General features: G+C 49.1%; 1 protein-coding gene across 8 annotated transcripts in view; it reads right to left on the reverse strand.

Moving 5' to 3' along the window:
- Positions 1-21410, reverse strand: part of Ppp2r5c (protein phosphatase 2 regulatory subunit B'gamma) — a 140047-nt gene that overhangs the window by 4362 nt on the left and 114275 nt on the right. For 2 of the 8 annotated variants that reach the window (XM_052185019.1, XM_052185022.1), the window contains 7 exons: positions 19383-19436; positions 14243-14413; positions 10333-10460; positions 8874-8975; positions 7284-7356; positions 3336-3452; positions 261-328 (listed from right to left, as the gene is read on the reverse strand). In XM_052185019.1, the coding sequence (XP_052040979.1) occupies positions 281-328; positions 3336-3452; positions 7284-7356; positions 8874-8975; positions 10333-10460; positions 14243-14413; positions 19383-19436 (693 nt within the window). In that variant the 3' untranslated portion in view covers positions 261-280. Of the gene's footprint in view, positions 1-260; positions 329-3328; positions 3453-7283; positions 7357-8873; positions 8976-10332; positions 10461-14242; positions 14414-19382; positions 19437-21410 lie in introns of all 8 variants that reach the window. The other 6 variants (XM_052185018.1, XM_052185021.1, XM_052185020.1 and 3 more) reach the window with 4 other exon arrangements.

Genomic DNA, 21410 nt, shown 5'->3' on the forward strand with positions numbered 1-21410 from the left:
CAGCCAGTGCTAGAAGTCCTGTAGAGGACACGTGCTGGCACACAATGGCTCCTGCCTCCTTCACTTGGAAAGGCACTGAGTTCAAACTTTACAACTTAATTTGAGGTCAAACTGATCAACGTCTCTTTGGCTCTGTCTTGCCCATCACAAATTGTGATATCACGGAAAGAAGGGAAAATACTTCATGTTCGCCACGGGGCCCATCACACTTTGGTAGATACAAAGCCTTAAGCATACTCTATGAATTTTTCAGGGAGTACCTGCACTGCCCACTCCGTCTCTACACCTTCCTGACTTGCGTGGTTGACATTGCTTTTCTCCCGACCAACTGTTAAAAATGAAAATTGTAAACATTTTAAATGTCTCTGATATCAATGGTAGTCACATGAAACTTACACACTTTTGGGGGAGGTATTCTATATAGGGTTACAAAAGTTCCACAAAAGAAATCCAAATAGTGGCCACCGTCAAATATATTACTGAATCTCTCTACCCCACGCCCGCCCCATCAACCCAGATCCTTTCTTGGCATTAGTCTCTTGTCCCCAGTTCCCAGCAGGACCTCCCCACCTGTCCTGACTCCATAGTCAAAACCATTTAAAGAAACATGGAATCTCTTTGGGAAAATGGTGAGAAATAAAGTTGGGGGGGGGGTCACAGAAAGTGTCCACACCTAGACCTTAGTTTTTAGCTACAGCTTTATTTGCTTTTTGAGCTGGGGTCTTGCTATGTAGTCTGGGCTAGCCTTATACATGCACAACCCTGCCTCAGCTTCCAGAGTGCTAGGACCATAGATCGGCTTGGGCCACACATCTGGTACTTAGTACGCTCTGCTGTTATAACTAAGAATTTCAGGAGTCTAATTCCAGATGTTCTCAAGCAAAGAAGAGTTTATCATTTCAGATATTACCTGTGAGCTCACAAACACCTTCATCTAGACAGTGAGACACAACCGTGCACTGGCTCAGTGGTCTAACCCACAGACACTTGACCCTGAGCAGTGTTGTCTTCAAACTTAGGATCTCCTGTTCTGTCTCTACTCCACAGAATTTCAGAATCGGTTGGCTTTTGGGCCTGGGTTGACCTCTGAACTTGCTGTAGATCCAGGGATTCTAGTGGATAAGTGACTCTGGGGAGACCTGATTTCCCCGTGTATGGGGATTTGCCTCAGGTGCTCACGCCACAGAGCCCTCAAGGTGGAGGGCTGGTGATTTAAGAATGTCAGTTACTGAAAACTCCAACGAGCTGATGTCATCTCACATCAGAGCCACACAGAGAGCAGATGGGTCACGGGAGCCTCTCGGGGCAACCCTGCTGAGGCTGCTTAAAGGGAGCTGTTGCCCACGCTGGGTGAACAGCTGGGAGGCCCCTTGGCTCCAGAGCCCTCCAACAGCGGAGCCCAGTCTCGGAGGCAGTTTAAAGGTGTGACGTGACTTTGGTTTGTGTTCTTGTTCCAACTGCTGACCTTGTAAAGCCCAGGGCCTGGGTTCTAGTGAACAGTGACCAAGGCTAAAGGATGGACCAAAGGAAAAATTCCTTTGAACCTTCAAATACTCAATGTGTGGGAAATAGCTCACAAGTCTTCAACTTCTTCTACGTTTTATATGGCCCAAGTGCCTTAAAATTGAGTAACAGGTCACCAATTTGCAGGTAGGCTTTCCCTCAGTCTGGGAATGTGGGGGTCTTAGACAAGCCACTCAGTTGGGCTGCCACTGGCAAACTTGCGACTGTAAAGTCTAAGTGGAAATAAAAAAAAGATGAACTTAATTCCTGTCAAAGTCACAAAGAAATAACGGAGAAAAACTGCCAAGTTAGAACACAGGAAACACATGGATTCCCTTTCTTTTCTATCCCTCCCTCCCTCCCTCCCTCCCTCCCACTGGCCCTTCTCTTCCTTTCTTTTTCAGGAGGGTCTCACTGTGTGGCCCAGGATGGCTTTTAACTCACAAGTCTCCTGCTTTGGCTTCTGGAGCTCTGGAATTATAGGCGCCCAGGTGAGCTCTTGATGAGCTCTATTCTTTGCCAAGAAAAAACATGAGCAAAGTTTGGAGTTCAACTAATTGCTGATGGTCAGTAGGTCAGCAGGTCAGTAGGTGGCCACTGGGCTGCTTCTTTCTCCATTGCATTTCTAGTGTGCTCATTTATCCATTTAAACAAAGTTCAGTTTAAACTGAGGGGCAAGTTCATGGGGCTGGGCTCTCCTTGCTCTCCATTCTGACAGGGAGCCCAGGACTCCAAATCAGACAATGGGGAAGACAAACAGCCACGTGCATCTCTGCTTCTGTTGTTTACACATGAGACGTGGCCTTCCAGGGCGCTGTTTGCGGCAATTATGAAGAGATGCTGCTGCAGCCTGTCTCACGCCAGGCCTTGGAGCGCTTCTGTGTGCTATACTGGGAACACGGCCCCAGTTCAGAAGGCTCCATTTCTGGCTCTGCAGACATGTGTGGCTGGGGCTGGGGGAGGCTCAGCTGGCTAGAGTGCCCACTCTTGATAATGCTCCGTCCTGTTTTAGTCAGGTGAGGGGTTACCTGAATTAAACAACTAGATTAGAGAATGCTTCTGTGTAGTTAACTGAGCTCCACAGGCGCCATGGGCAGAAAGGAGCAATGAGGGGCCCCTTCCACACTCAAGAATTCGAGGACTGATGTCTAGGGACTCTGTCATTCACTGGTCAAAGGGGGCTAAAAGTTACAAGTCAGAATGGCCATCGCCCCCAGGTCCATTCAGGGCACTGTTTACACATGCTCAGATCAGGGAGCATGTGCAGAGGAACACAGACTTTTAGGATCCGTAGAGGAGATCAGTGGATTGACCGCCCTCTTTAGACCTTTCTGTTATGTTCTCAATCTGTTAGAAAGTGATCTCTGGTTAACAACGCTCTAAACCCTTGCACAGAGTGCAGTGTGTCACTGGGATTGTTGCTGGCACAGCCCTGGCCTGCCCTTGGGCCCCTGGGCCCTGAAGGAAGCCAGACTTCCCCACCTTGGAGATCCTGGGGGCGAGGGGCGGGGTGTAGCACCTGCTATGAAGAACTCCAGGGAAGTGTCTGTGGACCGGAGCAGGAGTGGGAGGGATGCAAGCAGAGAGTCAATAAATGGCAGGAAGCGCTTGCAAGGCGTCGCTTCTGCTCAAGCTGACGCAGGACAGTTAGGAGGTGGGTTTCTGTGTCTGCGATGAGTAAGGCGGCAAACTGCAGGCACACACGTCATTGCTGAGGACTTCCCTAGCAATCTGACTCTGACCACTCGGAGCTAGAGCTTAGCAGGACGTGACGGACCCGTCAAGCACATCTGTGGCAGGCCTAGCCCTGCTGTGCTCAGTGCACGTTTTACCTGACGAGTCTCGTCGCTCACTGTCTTTTTCAGCATCTGCACATCTTCAAACTGAGGCCCATCTGTCTCCATTGCGACCGGAATGCTCACGGCGCTGGCTTGACTATACACTGCATACTGCAATGCAAAGTATGGAGTCACTGTCTGTTAGGAGCTGGGTCGGCACTCAGGGCCCTCATCCTGCGTGGGCTGCTGGCCCACTGACCTTCCCTGAGTCCCTCTTCTACGAGAAGCCATGTAGCGGGAGACTTGCCTACTACTCGTCCACTGATGAAGCCTGTGGGCTGCTGGAAAGGGGCTGGCCCTCCTGCAGTCCGAGCTATGTGAGTGACCCTCCGCTGGCCCCAAGATCACTACATCTTCCTGAGTTCACCTCAAGACAGCTAGCTTAGAGCCCTTTGTATGTCTGGGCTGAAACACTGAAGGGGGGCTGTTCACGGCAGACGCTGCATCCTCCTTCACATCCACGCTGGGGCAGCTGCCCCCAAATCCTTCCCTTCATTCCATGTCCCCAGTATTTTCCTAAGACCTTAAACCTTCCAACACAGCCCAATATCCTAACACAAACTAAGGCAGCCTGGACTACTGCTGGGACCCCTCTACCCTGGCCCTGGTGTCAGGCCTGCTGTCCTGGGACCTGTGCTCTGCTTCTCTTCCTCTCCAATGCGGCGTCTTCTCCCTATGCTCTGGGTGCACCAGGCAGGGGGTAGCGACAGGTACCCTTCCACCTGCCTGTACCACTGACCTCAGGCTTTGTGAGCAGAGGGATAGAGTCACAGCTTGCAAGCTGCTGGCACCTGCCCTCTCTATGTGGTGAGGTCAGGGAGGGACAGAGTCAGAGTTGGGGGGGTGTCATGCTCAGTTCCTCCCTTGTAATATAGGTGCTGCCAGGAAGCCCGAGCCTAAAGGGGAAGTATAGTCTTGTGTTGAGACTTACTTCCGGCCTTAGCCTCCACGCCTCTGGCCAGCGGCTCTGCTCGGCCTAGTCTGTCCCTGTTCTTAGCCCTCTAACAAGCCGCCTGCTGGTCACTAAGTGGTCTGTTCACTTTACCCTGCAGGCTGGGCACTTGCTGTAACCCGGCACTTGGCGTCTTCCTATAACAAGTGGCACCCGCTCTGCTCGGGAGCTTCTGTCCTACACGTTCTGAGGGTCAGCTCCCCACGCGCCTGGCCTCACAGCACGCCACGCTGCTGCTGTCGTAACCGGAACACTGTGAGTATGCCTGGGTCATTTTGTGCCTTCTGTACATTTGGAGGGATAAAGGCAGAAAGTTTCCGCCCTCTGTCCAGTGTTGTCACAGCTACCGCACGGCCAGCCCTGAGTTTCTCTGGTATTTTCTGACTTGCCTGGGTCTTGGGCCGGGCCTCCCTCTGCATGCTCACTGGTCCTCGCCTCACCTCAGCCCCATTTCTACAGACATGAGCCACGCCTTCTCCTGAAATCCACAGCGGTCCTCACTTGTGTTCTATGGCTTGGCTGCTCTGACCCCTTTATGTACCCGATACTTCTAGATGCCAGGCTGTTTGGCCCTCAGATTTTTATCAGCTAGAAATTTCCACAGTTGCTTCAGGAAACACAGCACCTTGTCCTCCAGGTGCTCAAAGTCACGTGGGGGAGGAACAGAGAGGAAGGATGGTCTGTTGTGAGACAGCACTGGGGACTGTTCTAAAGCAAATGCGTCATCATCTTAAGATTCCGGGATAAACCCAGTGCTCTCCACACAGCTGTGCAAGAGTGGAAAGAGCTCCATTCCCATGGGCTGTGCTGGCTCACAGCAGATGAAACCCCCTTCCAGTTGGCACGGGCCTTCAACAGGCAGCAGCTCACAGGAAAGGGCTTCAGCTCTACCACAGTCCAAGGTGCACCTGTACCTCAGAGAATCAATTTTCACTCATACCATATCCTAGGGGACGGCAGTATGTGTGTGTGTGTGTGTGTGTGACAGAGAGAGAGAGAGAGAGAGAGAGAGAGAGAGAGAGAGAGAGAGCGCCAACCTGCGCATACATGCACACACGCAGTAAGATGCCGGAGAATCAGTTTGGTAGGTGAGGAGAAACAGATTGGTGCTGGATATGACCAGTGCTTTAGAATTCCACACAAATCACGTGGCATGAAAACCCAGGAAAGTGGCTATAACCATGTCTTCTACCAACTTCCTGATCCTCCACTCCCTCTGAGCAGATGAGACAACTTGTTTGGTCTATAAAAATAAGATTTGCTCTTGGAAGACATCTCCTCAGAAGCCGGTAAGCACAGAGAATCACCAGTAACCTTCTTTTGGATAGCAAGTGCATGCACTCTCTTGCCAAGCTTGAGGTGGTATGGAGACCCCTTAAAGTCCCAGGTAACGTTAACCACCACACCGAGTCCTGTAATGCCAAGCACTAAGCAGAAACTAGGGAAGGCTTCTTCTCTCAAGAGAATGAATTCTAAGGCATACTTTCAGCTCCGAGGTCTTACACACATGAAGTATTTTCCACTTTAGAGGTGGTATCATGGGACTGGGGCATGTGGATGAGCCAGACTCTCGACAGTCACAGATGGTTCACAGTGATGGGGAGAGGACAGTGGGAAGGGAGGTCACCAGAGCTCCAATGCCAAAGCCAGACGGTTTATACGAGCGATCAACAGGGAGAAACCAGGAAGCTTTGCTGTAAGGCAGTGGCGACCCCAGTGTTGACACAATAACCTGCTCTTCATTTGTAAGTAGGAGCTCTGAGCAGTTTTCAACACAGTATTTCCATATTCCAGGCAAAGCATGCCTTCCAAGGCTCTCCACCAGTTAGAGTAAAAACAAACGAACAAAAGATCCAGACAAAGCAAGACTTCCAGCGCACTGTCAGCAAGCCTGGGCCACTAACCCTGCCCACACACGCTTTTGCTGAGTTTTAAAACAACTTCTGGTCAGCTCACGTTCAACATAAGCCCTATCCATATGCGTAGATCTCTGTAATTAAGCTACAGGCCTTAGAAGAACTTCTCTACAGCGTGGAAAGTGCCGTCAGGGAAATGGGACCTACTTGTTTTAAGTGGAAATGCAGATCCGCAACAGACTGTCATTAAGTCTCCTTTCATCAAAGGATGCAGGCCAGAATGCTGTTTCATAGGAAAATACACACTGATATCTTCATATATCATTTTTATTAAATGACAAAGATTAAAAAAAAACCCACATCCAACTTACATAATAATTTATACACACTTTTCAACCAAAAAGAAATACACTGTTTAGTAAGACAGTCTCTTCCCTGGAGAGGCCTGAGAGAACTTAGTGTGGAAAAGGTCAGACATCCATCAAGTGGTGTTATAATCAGACACACACACAACAAGGAGAAAACAAACACCCAATAACTGATCATTCAGACGAGCAGAGGCCACACCAAAGGGCTGTGGCTGCAAAGCTGTCCCAGGCTCTGCCAGCCTAGAAGCTAACACTGGGCGGAGGCTGCTAGTCACCAGTAGCCCTGACGGGCACGACCATCCGCCTGGCTTTGCCTTGTGCGCGCACTGCATCAGCTAGGGGGGAGGAACAGTTAGTGTGAGCAGGGCAGGTTGTTAGTGTTCAGCATCCTTCGTCTGCTTCGCCCTTATCTGTCTCACGTAGCAGAATAAAAAGGAGGAATACGGTTCAAGTGACAGCATCTATGACATTCGAGCAAGAAAGGACATTACAATCTTAGCGGTTACATCCTGGTGTTCTTTCTACCACATCATGTCTTACTTTTTAAAAAGAAGAGAAAAAAGTCGATTCTGTGGTAGAAGTTATGTGTGGCAAATAAGTACTTATACAAGAGGAAGTTACAAAGTTGGAAAGTGTTTTTATTGCGGACATTTGCACATACAGTGTGAGTGACGTCGGCCTCCCTTCCCGGGGTGGAGCCAGGTCCTATCTCATCAAACATTCACGCAAAGCCTCAACACTCCCGAGTTACTCTCTTTTTCAGTACCTGGGGATTCGCTTTGGCTAGATTTTCTATTTTAACCCATGCTTCTTCTCGCTCTTTCATTTTTAGCTTCTCTCTGAAAAACAAGAAGACATCATTTGTATTAGAGAAGCGTCGAACTCAGGCAGCTTAGGGGCGAAAGCAAGGACACACCGGTGCCACAGTCATGGTTTCTGGTGCTTTCTGGTCTTGCTCCATGTCCTACACCGTGGCTCTCAACATGTGTAACACGAAAAGAAACCTAGAAACTGGCCAAGAGTTAGACTAAAGATTCTTAAAAATTAAAAACTTAACAAGACTTTAAAACATAGACCCCATCTCCCATCTCCTCCAAGTCGGTCCAATGCTCCTAGCCTGGCTGACTGCATGCTACGATCCATACCCACTGTGCAGGCAAGTCTGCGGAGGAGCCGAGGGGCCAGAGCTGGTGCCCCAGCAGTGACAGTATTTATTCCAAGGGAGACTGGGGTTGCTTCTAATTCCACAATTAGATGCACGGAATTTGGGCCACTATTTTTTTTTAAACCCTCAAATGCGCTCCCACAGGCAACCTGTGAAACACCGCCACTCTCTAGGGGTGGGGAGTTGGGGGAAGGCACTGCTGGAGGGTCGGCTTCTTAGAGACTTTCATCATACTAACTCTGCCCCTGGGGGCTGAGCCCTGGTCTGGCGAGGTCCCTGTGCCGTGATATCACACATTCTGTACTTTACCCAGGGTACTCCGTTTCACTCTACCTGCCCTGTTATGTCAAGGACTTTTGCTACAACCATTGCTGTATTACCAGGGACCAAACCTGAGCCTGATATGCAGCCACAACTCACATAACATCTAAAGGATAAAGAAATGGTGGTAGGCTAAACAAACATCCTGTGGTTCGTCTACCAAACCACTTTTAAGTGGCTAGTTAAAAATAAAATCTGCCAATGGTTCGCACTGGGTTAGGAAGAGTGCTATTTTTCTTCTTTTCTCCTTTTTCTTTAAATAGATAGGGGCTCACTATATACTCAAGCCTGGCCTTGAACCTGTAGTAATCCTCCTGACTCAGCCTCTGGAGTTGGGGTTATGGACTTGTGTTGCTATGCCTAGTCTAAAAAGTGACTTAAGTACGTAAATAAATAAAATGTATTATCATTGTGCAGGTGTGCAGGTTCACGAGATGGCACGCAGCTCTGAGGAGGGCCAGAGCAGCTCTGCGGAGTCCCCTCTTCCCTTCTCTTCTTATACGGGGTCTGAGCTCAGGTCATCAGACTTGTGAAGCAAGTCCCTGTACCCCACTGAACCACCTTGCCAGCCCCCAGAGTGACCTTTCATAACAGTGAATCCCATGACTATGCACTCAGCCCAGGGACAGGGCACAGCTTCTTGGGAGATACAGCCTCTGAAATCCCCATATGCACAGAAGCAGCGCTCTGAAAATGATGAAGGAAACTCAGGCAGTACAAGGGCAAGGACCCTGGCTTTGGACACATACCCTTTGGTGACAGCTTCCTGAATGAGAGCAGAACAGGGTTGCTTTACAAGTTCATTGTTAGAGTAACTGTGCAGGACAGAGACTGTAGAACACTCAGGAAGCTGTGTGAGGAGCCACTTACTTGAGTTTCTCTGCTTTGAACTGCTGGGTGCAGTCATCGAAGAGTTTTTGGTTCATCTCCATGAAGAGTTTCAAGGCGTTGTATATCAAGCCGTGTATTGTCCTGCAGAGTGAACGCCAGAGTGAGGCGCCCACACGGGGTGGGGTCCTCCTCATCCTTCTCTGCCTCCTGTCACATCTCCCTCCCTTTTAGCCCCTGGTCTCCCTCATTTCTGAGGTCCTACCTCCCCACAACACGCTCACTTGGTTCTAATACAAGCTGCTAGTTCTGATTCAGGTGTGTTCCAGGTCAGGGAGGGCTTACAGGCACCTGTCAGGCCAGGAAGTTCACCTTCCTAGCTAACAGCAGGCAAAGACCAGAATAGAAAATGTGGAGTCCTGAAAAGAACTATGAGTAAGCTATTCAGACCGAAGTAACACAGACTGTGCTTGGGATGCAGCCGGGAGGAAGGGAAGCTCCGGCAGCCACATCCGGCTAATGCTCAGCATCCAACACATCTGGCACCCATGGAGAGTTCTTTGCAGGGGGTCAGAGAGCATTCCATGGGTGAACTGATTTCCCTTCCTCTGAAGTGAAATGAAAGAAGAGGGAACTGAACAGTTCTCGGTCCTCATTTAAGTCACCTTTCACACTTTACGTAGCGCCCACAGTAGGGTGGCCATTGAGTCTAACGACAGACTCCTCTTATATATCGTGGGACTTGAAGGGCCACCTAAGGACTGGTGTGTCCACTGAGTTCCAGCAGGGCTGAGTCCTATGGTCTCTGCAGTGACCTTTGAACTCCCTTGGAGGCTCCAGGAGTGGCCTGGAAGGTGCTGTTGTTGAAATCAGCAGGGAGAGGGGTGCAAACACATAGGCCCCGTGCTGGCGTGGCATGGGGCACACCAGGCGACAAAATAACCACAGAGGCCAGAGACGATCTGCACTGAGGCTTAACGGAAAAGTCACAATGAGCCAGGTGGTGGCAGCCACACACCTGTAGTCCCAGCACTGAGGAGGCAGAGGCAGGTGGACCTCAGGTTGAGGTCAGCCTGGGCTACAGAATGAGTTTCAGAACAAATGAGTCTCAACGAAGAGTCTCAGAGAAGCTGTGTCTCAAACGAACCGAACCAAAACCAAAACCAAAAATTCCCCCCAAATGAAACAACAAAAGTCACAAAGAAACGGATGTTCATTTAAGGAGCTGACGGTAGGTTTAGATTTCAGCTGTAACTGCAGTTATAGCCAGGCATGCACTATTAAAAAGTGACCAGGGGGGCTGGAGTGATGGCTCAGAGGTTAAGAGCACTGACTGCTCTTCTGAAGGTCCTGAGTTCAACTCCCAGCAACCACATGGTGGCTCACAACCATCCGTAATGAGATCCGACTGAAGACAGATCTTAAGACAGTGTACTCATGTAAATAATAAATCTTAAAAAAAAAAAAAAGTGACCAGGAGCTAAAGGCCTCCGGTTCCTACTTGTTCCAGTGGGTCTTTGAGTTGCGGTATAGGGACGGAAACATGATGGGCAGAATCTTCGCCGCGTTGTCACTGATTAAACTCATGATGTACTCGTTGTTCCAGTAATACAGTGCCCGCTCTGCCACCTGCAAGACAGGGGTGCAGAAGTGTCAGTGACCGTGCAAAGGTGCCAGGCAGACATTCCCTCTGTTAGACTCGTGAGTAGAGTAAGTTATACTGGATCACACGATTACAAACAACTCCATCTATCCTAAGAGTCTAGGTTGTGACACTAAAGAGCAGGCAGTGAAGAGAAAAACGAGAACTTGTGTATCGAGAGCACACATTGGCATTCACTTCTCCATCTATCCAATAGACACTCATATGAGACCCCAGGCTGGATGCCGACACTGGGTGAAAGAGATGTGTGTGCATGAATGCACCAGTCTGTGGTGTATGCATGTGCATGTGGACACACACATGTGGAGGCCAGAGGTTGACACTGGGTGTCCTAAATCGCTTTCCATCTTAGTTTTCAAGACAGGGTCTCTCACGGAACTCTCCTGTCTCTGCCTCCCCAGTGCTGGCTTACAGGTATGGCCAAGTGATGTAAACTCAGGAGCTCAGGTCTGTGCAGTGAGTACACTGGTAATGTACCCATATATACTTTTGACTTATCTTTCTGAAAAATACATAGTTTGTTTAGTGTGGGTTTCAGGGGTGGGGCACATCAGAGGACAACTTTGGGGGTGGCTTTGTCTTTCTGCCACCGTGGACTGCCAGGCTTGGCAGCAGCACTCATCTGCTGAGCGTTTGCCTGGTTCCTTCCCACTTTTTATAACAACTTGGAGTTGAGAGGTGGCTGACTCCACAGATGCTGTCTCCTCTGCAGCCACCATGTCCTTGCCTCAGGCACAGGACAATCTCCAGAAGAGAAGCTACCAAGATGGCCAGGGTGAGAAAATTAAAAACAGAAAAAGCATAGGGAAAACATCTCAATATTAAGAAAGAGCTGGCCACCTATTTGTGGAAGGTTTTAGAACTGATCCCGGTCTATGGAGACTGGACCCATGGGGGGGGGGGCTACAAGAAAGTGGTACAAGTCTTGGTGGGGTGCTGGGTGCTGGCTGGTTTCCAAGGGAAAAGGAGAATGGCACTTACGATCCTTTAGTCACCGTCACCATCACCATCACCGTCAGAGGTGCCCTATGCCTCTCTGGAGCAGACATTCTTGGTGTTCCTGGACACTCCACCCTTGCCTCATGGGAGGAAGGCACCGTGTGTGTACAGGTGGGGGACCAGGCCTGGTTCTCTCCCTTTTGCTCCAGTAACTACCTTCCTACCTGGGCTTGTTTGCCCACATGAAATTTTATCAAATTTGACACATAGTAGTATGCCCTATTAATCTTAGCACTTTGAATCTGAGACAGGAGGATCATGAGTCTGAGGTCAGTCTGGGATATAAAGCAAGTTCCAAGACAGTCAAGACCACACAGAGAAATCCCCGTCTCAAAAAACCCAAACCCAAACCTAAGTCTTCTCCCGGAAGCTGTTGAGTGTCTAACTGGTGCTTTGGCAAACTGATGGCAGTGGCTTCTCCCAGGGCCTAGGAGCACGCCCAGGCCTCTGGCTCCGCCCAGGCCTCTGGCTCCGCCCAGGCCTCTGGCTCCGCCCAGGCCTCTGGCTCCGCCCTGACTCTGGCTCCAGCTCAGGCTTGCAGTGAGATCCCTCCTACTGGGCAGGCTTTCAATCCAACCAGAAAGCTGTAGGTCGTCCCTCAAGATGGTTACACCCTTACTGTACCACTGGGCCTATCTTGCTGAGGGACTAGTTATATAACCTGCCTAGCACCTTGCAGCACTATGGAAACTGTCAATCAAACGCTCCTGGCTCAGTACCAGCTTGAGTTCTCTAAGTCCTGCGACCAAAGTGGATGGTACCGTCAGGAAAAAGGTCTTATCTTCACATTCTGGTCAGCAACTAAGTACTCTGTAGCCTTTGCTGTCAAGAGATGCCACGATCAAGGCAACTTATAAAATAAAGCAACTAAGTGGGGGGCTCCAAGCTCCAGAAAGTTAGAGTCCACGGTGATTACAGCAGGCAGGCGGGCGGGCAGGCAGGTATGAGGTCGGAAATCCATTCTCCTTCAAACCAACATGGGAGGTCTCTTGGACCCCTCTCCTCCAATAACTTGAAAGGAGGTATCTCATGCTTGGGACTAGCTTTTGTTTGATAGTCAATGGCTTCTGAGAGAAGTATTAATTTCCCCATGCAGAGAAATTCTAATTAAACTCTACACCCCATCCTGCCTCATCCCCACAATCTTTGTTGTTGTTGTTGTTGTTTGAGACAGGGTTTCTCTGTATAGCCCTGGCTGTCCTGGAACTCACTCTGTAGACCAGGCTGGCCTCGAATCCAGAAATCTGCCTGCCTCTGCCTCCCAAGTGCTGGGATTACAGGCATGCACCACCACTGTCCAGCCATCCCCACACTCTTATGAAATAGGTTTCCATGATGTTAGGCATGTTTTCTATCTCTGCGGAGGGTCAGGTTCTCAAACACTCTTGGTGTCTCTCTACCTCTTCCTGGGGTTCTCACACCTGCATCCTGGCTCGTATCCTGAAGCGGGGATGAGGAGAGCCACACCGTTTTAAACACCAATGCCTGTTCGTGAAAACTGTTCACTCCTTAAGCTTTGGAAACAGAAGCTTCCTGTTCTAGTTCCAATGTCAAATGCCCATGGATGTCTAAAACAGCAGCAGCTCAGCTGAACGCAGTGGGAAGCCTGTCAGAGATTCCTTCTTAGCAGAAGCAAACCTGGCCTGTCCCTAGCGAGTTGCCAGGCTTCCTGGTCTTAGGTCTGCTGGTCCCAGTGGCGCCCTTTATAACTCTGGAGAGGCTTCGCATGAGAGGAGTCTCTTGGGACTGTCGGTCTCTTCATGCAGCCCTGGGTGCTCAGTTAGTTTCATGGTGGCTAAGCAGTCATCGCTTCCAGGGTCACCAGCTTCCTGGGCACAAGCTTCTGCTGATCATCACATTAGTTGGGCACAGCAGAAGGTGTCCCTGGAAGAAGACACAGCCAAGGCAGCTCGAAGAACTCGAGCGAAGAGCGTGGGTGATGGACACTAGCTTCCTGACTGGATTTTAGTAGTTAAAAAAAATCAGAAATACTAATCTTTTCTTTTTTTATTACCCCCCCTCTCTCTCCCTCTCTCTCTCTCCCTCCTCCCCCCTCCCTCCCTTCGACAGGATTTTTCTGTGTACCCCTGGCTGTCCTCAAACTCAAAGAGATCTGCCTGACTCTGCCTCCTGAGCGCTGGAATTAAAGGCATATGCCCCCACTGCCAGGGAGAAATCTTAATTTTTAAAAGATGTAAAGAGATACAAATTTATATGTCAGAAAGAAAGCACTTTATGAAGGGAGAGATTTTTTTAATCTTGTTAAAGGTTTTTATTGTTGAGGTATTAGTTGATTCGAATAACTCAATCATGAGAGATTAGGGCCTATGAACCTGACAGTACATCGCCTGAATGCAGAGCTTTGCAGAGACAATGCTGTCAATCACAGGGGCTGAGAAGTGTGTTTTCAGTGAGCAGAATAGGGGCCAGAAGAAAAACTACCCAGAACTAATCTTATACTTTTAAATAAGTATAATCTTATACTTTATTTTTGGGTACAGAGTCTCTCTATAGCCCAGACTGGGCTTAATTTGTAGCAATCCTCCTGCCTTAATGTCCTAAGTACTAGGATTACAAGGAGTCACCCTGCCTGGCTAAAATTTTAGTATCTAATTTTGAAGTGCATGTTAAATAAAAAAACCTGAATTTCACCAGTTGATCACAGCAGAACCAGAGCATAAACAGCCACACTGAGAATGTCATTTTGACAGGAGCACCAGGCCCCACCCCGTCCCCCAAATCCACATACCTGGAAGTGAGGGCTGGAAACACATTTGGCTAACTGTCGGAAAAGAGGCTCCATGATCTTCACGAATTCTGATGGTTCAATTACATCTAAAATTTCTTCTAATTCATTTAAGAACATTACTTCTTTTGGACTGTGAGTCTTTGGCCAGTATTTGAGAAGTGCCATTACCACCTGCAAAACAGTAACAGCAAACAGAGATCTCACAAGATACCAAGACATTCTAGGGTGACAGTTCTTATTTTTTTTTAAAGATATATTTATTTATTTTATATATGTGAGTACACTATAGCAGACTTAGGACACACCAGAAGAGGGCATCATATCTTATTACATTTGGTTGTGAGCCACCAAGTGGTTGCTGGGAATTGAACTCAAGACCTCTGTAAGAGTAGTCAGTGCTCTTAGCCGCTGAGCCATTTCTCCAGCTCGGGTGACAGTTCTTAACCTGTGGGTCACGACCCCTACAGGGGTCGCACATCAAGTATCCAATGTATCAGGTATCTACATTACAATTAATAAGAGTAGCAAAGTTACAGTTGTGAAGTAGCAATAAGATAGATTCAGGTTTGGGGTCACCACAGCAATAAAGACTATGCAGAAGACCTGCAGCATTAAGAAGGCTGAGACCTGCTGCCCTAGAGGAAGACGACATCCCCACTGCCAAGCAACCCGAGATGGCAGTGAGAATCATCGCCACACCATCTCTCTCATCCACAGTCTAGTTTTATATACTTTAATGTATTTCTCAGTTTCATAGGCAAGAAGCTGTGGAAAGCCGCGGCTGTATTCGCCATTACAAGATGGCGCCGGCTTCCACTGTGCCAGCTCCGCTTTCTTAGTGAATAAGCTATCTGTGCAAGTGCAAGAGTATTTTCGCGCCAAATCTCTGCCTGTCCCGGGGCACTCGAATGAGGTCATGAGTAAACAGCCAATCAGGTGTGTACACGCCACGCCAAGGGGTATATAAACGGCGTCCATGTTGGGCACGGGGTCTTCCTCCACGAAAAGCATTAAATAAAGGCTTGGCTGCAGAAGGATCCTAGTGTCCTGAGTGCATTCTTGCTGGCAAGAAGAATAGCACGGGACAAGAAGCCATTCGGCACACATGCAGACATGGTGGTGGGAAGGAGCGTACAGTTCTGCATCTTGATCCAAAGCAGCAGCAGGAGACTGCCCCACTAGGTTTATTAGCCTGAGTATCCGATACTTCAAAGCCTGTCTCCACACTGACAGTTCCTCCAACAAGGCCACACCTCCTAAAAGTGCCACGTCCTATGGGCCAAGCATTCAAACACATGAGTGTATGTATAGAGGCTCTTTCTCTTAAAGCCACCATAGTTGTGGACTGACTTTTCTCTCTCAACCCCTACAATTAAATGTAAAGCACAAATGTCCATTTCTCTCAATTAGGGAAACTTACTGTCTTCGTGTCACTCTGACTCATCCCAAAATGCTTTTTCACAGTATTACTAATGGACTCCGTGTGTGCGTGCGTGTGTGCGTGCGTGCGTGCGTGCGTGTACTCCCAGACTCCTGGCAGCGGTGCTGGCTGTGTCTCCATTTCCACCACAGATGACAGTGATGACGGTGTGGAGCTAGTGTCCCTGCTCCCACCTTAGGACCAACACTGCTGAGGAGCCCCCGTGTGTGCTGCCCTTCAGAGCACGCTGCTTGTCACTCAGCTGTCACTTCCAGCTCAGAAACTCCCTGCTTGGCGAGCCACTCTTTCCATCATTACAAAGGTAGAGGCAGGGTGGGCATGTGAGAAATATTCATATACAAGAATCCTGCTTTGCTGTTCCGGGTATTTAGGCTCCAGAACATTTTTTTCTTATTACTTATCTATCATAAAACTTCAAATTTCATTTTACAAGTTCTCCTAATTTTAGAATCTGACAAAAATCTACAACTATCCTGAGCTTGGCATGGTATGGTATGTCTTTGATCCTAGACCTGAGGAGGAAGAGCAGGGCAGGTCGCTGTGAGTTTGAGGCCTGCCTAGTTTACATATGGAGCGCCGGGCCAAGCGGGGCTGGTGTGCATTACTTAATGATTCCCCCCTTCTATTAGGCCAACCAGGCATTTCCGAGCGTCTACGTTGAGTCGGAACCCTGGGTAATATGGAAGACAGGATACTCTAGACCCGCAATGGCCCTCCAGCTGTCAGTGGACTTTTAAAGTCATGTAGAAGCTGCACAATACCGCCAATATGGACTGCTTGGATGGAAAAGCCAGTTTCTGAACCTGGTTCACACCGCACTCTTTCTGATCTTTGAACTACTGTGAGCAGCACCCAGTTTTCTGGTCTGTGTGTGAGCGGGGCAGGACTCTGCTGAAGGCATGCCTGTCTGCCTGCGCATGCTAACGCTAGACAACAGCAGCTCCAGGCTCCGGGCTCCGGGCTCAGTGCATGCTCCCTGAACGGGGGGAGGGGAAGCCTATCAGTGACCCCGCCTTGAGTCCTGGGGAGCCTGTCCTGGTGTATCTAGGAGCAAAGCAGTGACTGCCAAGGCACATGGGTCACCCCATTAGCTGAGGGAGACAAGCAGATGAAAGGGGACACAGTTGTATAAAATCTCCCAAGAGCCTCTAGCCTGGCAACAAAGGAAACAGTATCTATGTCTAGTGTGCCTAGGACACTTTGGAGTAGATGAAAAATATCACAGGGCAAGCAAATGCCCCTTACAGACTTCAGACTTTAAGTGGAACACCGTGATGGGCAATTTCTACTGCTTGCTTGACTGGATTAAGAACCACCATTAAGAACCACCAATGGCATTAATGAGACACACCCGAAGGTTCGTCCTTTGGGTTTTTGCTGTGAGGATTAACTGTAGGGAAGACCTGCCCTGTGTTGGCAACACCATCCCAGGAGGTGGAGTCCCTGATGAAGTAACGATTGAGAAAGGAGAAAGGCAGCTGGACTCTGGATGTCCCTCTGTCCTGGTCTGTCTGGATTCAAAGCGTCTAAGCTACGTGTTCCTGTCAGCTCTGCTGTGCTCTCAAACCCGAGCTGCACCCAATCTTCCCCAAGAGTCGTTTATTGGCAGGGATTTGATTGCAGTAACTGACATGACTTGTATTTAAAACAATCCACATGGCAACTGGGAGCCCTGGAGCAGCATGTGAGGTTCGTGTACTGAGTGTACACACTCCTTTCTGGTTCAGACCTATCTTAAGTCTTCAGAGCAGGCAGCAGTGGTGCACGCCTTTAGTCCCAGCAGTTGGGAGACAGAGACCAGAAAATTTCTGAGTTTGAGATCAGCCTGGTTTACAGAGAGAAACCCTGTCTCAAAAACCAAACTAACCAAACCAACCAACCAATCATGTGACCAACCAACCAACCCCCCCCCCAAAAAAACCCCACAAAATGAAGTGTTCACTTCTAAGTCAGACACAATGGCCTTTACATTTTTATAAAATGTAAATTTCAAAGGAAGAAATGTACCAGATAAGAGTCCAAATGTTCTGAGTATATTGAAAATGAGCTCCGCTTTCTGTCTCATATCATATCATATCATATCATATATCATCATCTGTCAGCAGATGTCATCTGTCAACAGGAACTACCCAACAACAGCTTGGGGTAGACACTTCACACTGGGCGTGTAGGACTTTGGTGTGTTTGTGCAGGGCCCTGCCCGTGGCTGGCATCCTGTCCTTGCCTCCCACAGTTAAGCTCCCCCCTTACAAGGCTGCCTATCTGTCTATCTGTCATTACATCACATTAGCAGGACCGAAACCTCTACAACGGTCACTCGAGTTATGCTCAGACGGATGAGGAAAGAGTTAGTCTGGGCTGAGCAGGCCCTGGGGTCAGCCTGGGACAGGGCCCAGATGGCAGGGATGCTTTTGGGTGGGAGGATCCTGTTTGAGGCAAATGTGGACTAACACGTGGTGAGTTCTTCAGTCATCAGCGTCGGAAAAACACACACAAAGAAAATCCAAGAGAGAAGGCTCAGTGCACCCTTTCCCCAAGCCTCCCTTTCCTTTTGACTTCTGAGTGTAAAAGGGGTGGTAGGAGAGCGGGTGAGGTGTGGGGAGAAACCTGAGGAGCGATTATGCCAGTGTGCTCGTGCATGTGAATGTCTGCAGAGTCCGGGGAGGTGTCTGATGCCTTGGAGCTGGAGATCACAGCCTGTCCGCTGGGAGCTACCACCTGGGTTCTGGGAACCTCTAAAGGGCAACAAGTGCTCTTAAACACTGCTGTCGCTGTAGCCAGCTCTTCCTTTTCTGAATAGGGGCTTGCTGCATAGCCCAGGGTGGCCCCATACTCGCAGTCCTGGGTCGCTGTGTCTAGCTTGAACTAACTGTACACCATAAGCAGATCAACAGCATGGGCTATAGACAGTAGCTTAGGTTCCTTTTAAAGTGAATTCAGATGTTTACAGTCTGGCTTGCATCAGGCAGGAAAGACTTTGCCAACCATGCGCACATTTATTGACTGATATTTTTTGTGTAGGTGCTAGGAATTAATATTTTAAAATTTAATGAAGATAACTCCCCCCCAATTAGAAATCGAAACCAAAAGTCTAGCCTTCACTTGCTGTTCAGTGATTATAAAATAACAGCACTAACTTAGATAAACCTTCCAGAGCGCATGCCTTTAATCCCAGCACTTGGGAGGCAGAGGCAGGGAGTTTGAGGCCAGCCTGGTCTACAGAGTGAGTTCCAGGACAGCCAGGGCTACACAGAGAAACCCTGTCTTAAAAAAACAAACAAACAAACAAAAAAACAAAACAAAAAATAAACCTTCCAGAGCAACACCACCACCCTCTCTCTGAGGCATAAACCTTGCACATGACAAGCAAGTATACTTGCTGCCACACCTGAGACTGAGTCAGGGCACTTGCTGTCCAACATGGATAGCTGGGCGGAGTTGCTCAGGGGCTGTGGCCAAGGACCGAGGGGCAGTGTGAAACAAGGCGGCAAGCTTACTAGACAAAACCTTCACTGCAGTGAAGGGACGTGTGCTCGGACCGCCACAGCTCAGCCACCAACCCAGGAACCAGACAAGCTTCCGACAGTGCTGCCACTGAAGGTGATGAGGCAGGGTGTGAAGCAATGTGGTGAGACGCACAGCACGGCGGCTGCGCGGGAAGGGACACAACGATGGCCACTGTGTATACGGAGCACTTACCGGTTCAGTGAGGGTGCTGTCCTTCTCTAAAAACTGCACAACACAGTACGCCAGCTGAAAGGGAGGGGGGAGAGCATGAGACAGTGACTTCAGCATGGAAATGCCCTTCTAGAACGACCCTCAACCACCTTCCTCTGGGAAACAGCCTGATGTGGCTGGGCCACTCCACGCACCCTGCGTCTGAATGACAGTTTCAGGGAAATACCTTTGGGATTGATGCTCACTGGATAATTCTTCCTCTATCTGTTTGTGACAGGTTTTGTAGCTATTTGTGTGTGTGTGTGTGTCTGTGTGTCTGTCTGTCTTTAGAAGATGAGAATGGATAAGTAATATAATATCTGGAAACTTTTAGTGCAGGGTCCTACCAGAAATCTCTACACTATTCTTTATTTGTCCTTTGAGACAATCTTTCTATGTAGCCCAAAGGTGCTGCAGGCTCCTGGCTCCGGCTCAGAGCGAGCGCTGAGATTAGATGTCCCCCACGCCAAGCTCCTTTATGAATTAGTCCTCCTCCTCCTCAAAGTGAGTATGATACAAGACAAGCGGCCTGCTACCCGGCGATGCCAGAGAGACGCTGTGTGAACAGGAGGACAGTGATCGGGTCAACAGAGAACACACTGTCTTGAAATGTATCCCGTGTCGCCCACTTCCCAGGACCTCAGGAGAATGGACTCCTGCCTAACTTTTAGATGATGCCCTGCTACATACAGTGCAAGCTGGCCTCAAACTCAGGACTTTCTGCCTCAGAGTCCTGAGTGCTAGGATTACAATTACGAGCTCTAAGTCTCCATAAAAATCTCTGTTGGGGATGGAACCTGAGACCTTGCACACGACAAGCAAGTTCTGTCCTACGATGCCCACAGCCTTTCCATGTGCTTTCTTAAAAATGATTGATTTACCTTTATTTTATGTGCATTGGTGTTTTGTCCACATGTAAGTCTGTGTGAGGGTGCTAGATCCTGGACTTACAGACACTTGTGAGTTGCCATTTGGGTGTTGGGAACTGAACCTGCGTCCTTAGGAAAAGCAGTCAGTGCTCTTAACTGCTAAGCCATATCGAGCCTCCCATGTGCTGTGCTGTGTGTGTGTGTGTGTGTGTGTTTGGGGGGGGGATTAAAGTTTTGGCTTTTTAAAAAAATATTCTGTTATTTTGTTTATGTGTGTGGGTAACTCTGAACACGGTGGCCATGCAGATCTACAGCAACCAGAAAAGGCTTCACCGGAGCAGGACTTACAGATGGTTGAGAGCTGCCTTGTGGGTGCTGGGAAATGAACCTGGGTCCTCTGGAAGTGAGATGAGCAAACTCTGCAGCTCCCTGCTCATGTGTTCTTAATGCGTAATAGCACCCTAATCTGTGTCCAGCCGCGCAAAGGATTGTGGGCCACAACTGACAATGGTCACTTTCTTGAGCCTCTCAGCATAGCTCGAGTTCTGTCTACAGGAGCGCAGATCCATGCAAACAGATGGCACGAGTCAGGGCCGGCCGCTGACTAAGGCAGCAGCAGGACTACAGCCGGAGCCCTGCAGCTGCCGTCTACAGGGCTCAGAGCACGCTACTGGCTGTGGCCATCCAGCTTTTGTCTCTAAGGCATTAGGTTTAGATCACATTGTAAGAAGCCCCCTTTCAAAGCTGGGTCCCCCAGTCTCTGTACAAGCTATATTCCAGAGATTCCCCTGAATTTCTTTCTTTTTTGTATGTATAAATGTGTGTGGTCATAAACGTCCACAGGTATGAACTCCTGTGGAGATGAGAAGTTGACACTGGGGTTTTCCTTGATGCTTTCTGGCCTGTATCACTGAGGTAATATTTCCCTTGCTGAACCAGGAGCTAGCTATATTGCTAGAGGGCTAGCAGCTTGCTCCTGGGATCCAGCCTCTACCGTCTGAGGCTGGGAACAAAGGTGGGCTGTCACATCTCTCTGTGGGTTCTGGGGTCTCAACCCTGGTCCTCACACTTGATGGCAAGTGATTATACAACTAGGCCATTTTCCATCCTCTTCCAAATGTCTCACAAGACTCCCTGTCCC

Source organism: Apodemus sylvaticus, chromosome 6, assembly GCF_947179515.1.
Source record: "Apodemus sylvaticus chromosome 6, mApoSyl1.1, whole genome shotgun sequence".
Lineage (NCBI taxonomy): Eukaryota > Metazoa > Chordata > Mammalia > Rodentia > Muridae > Apodemus > Apodemus sylvaticus.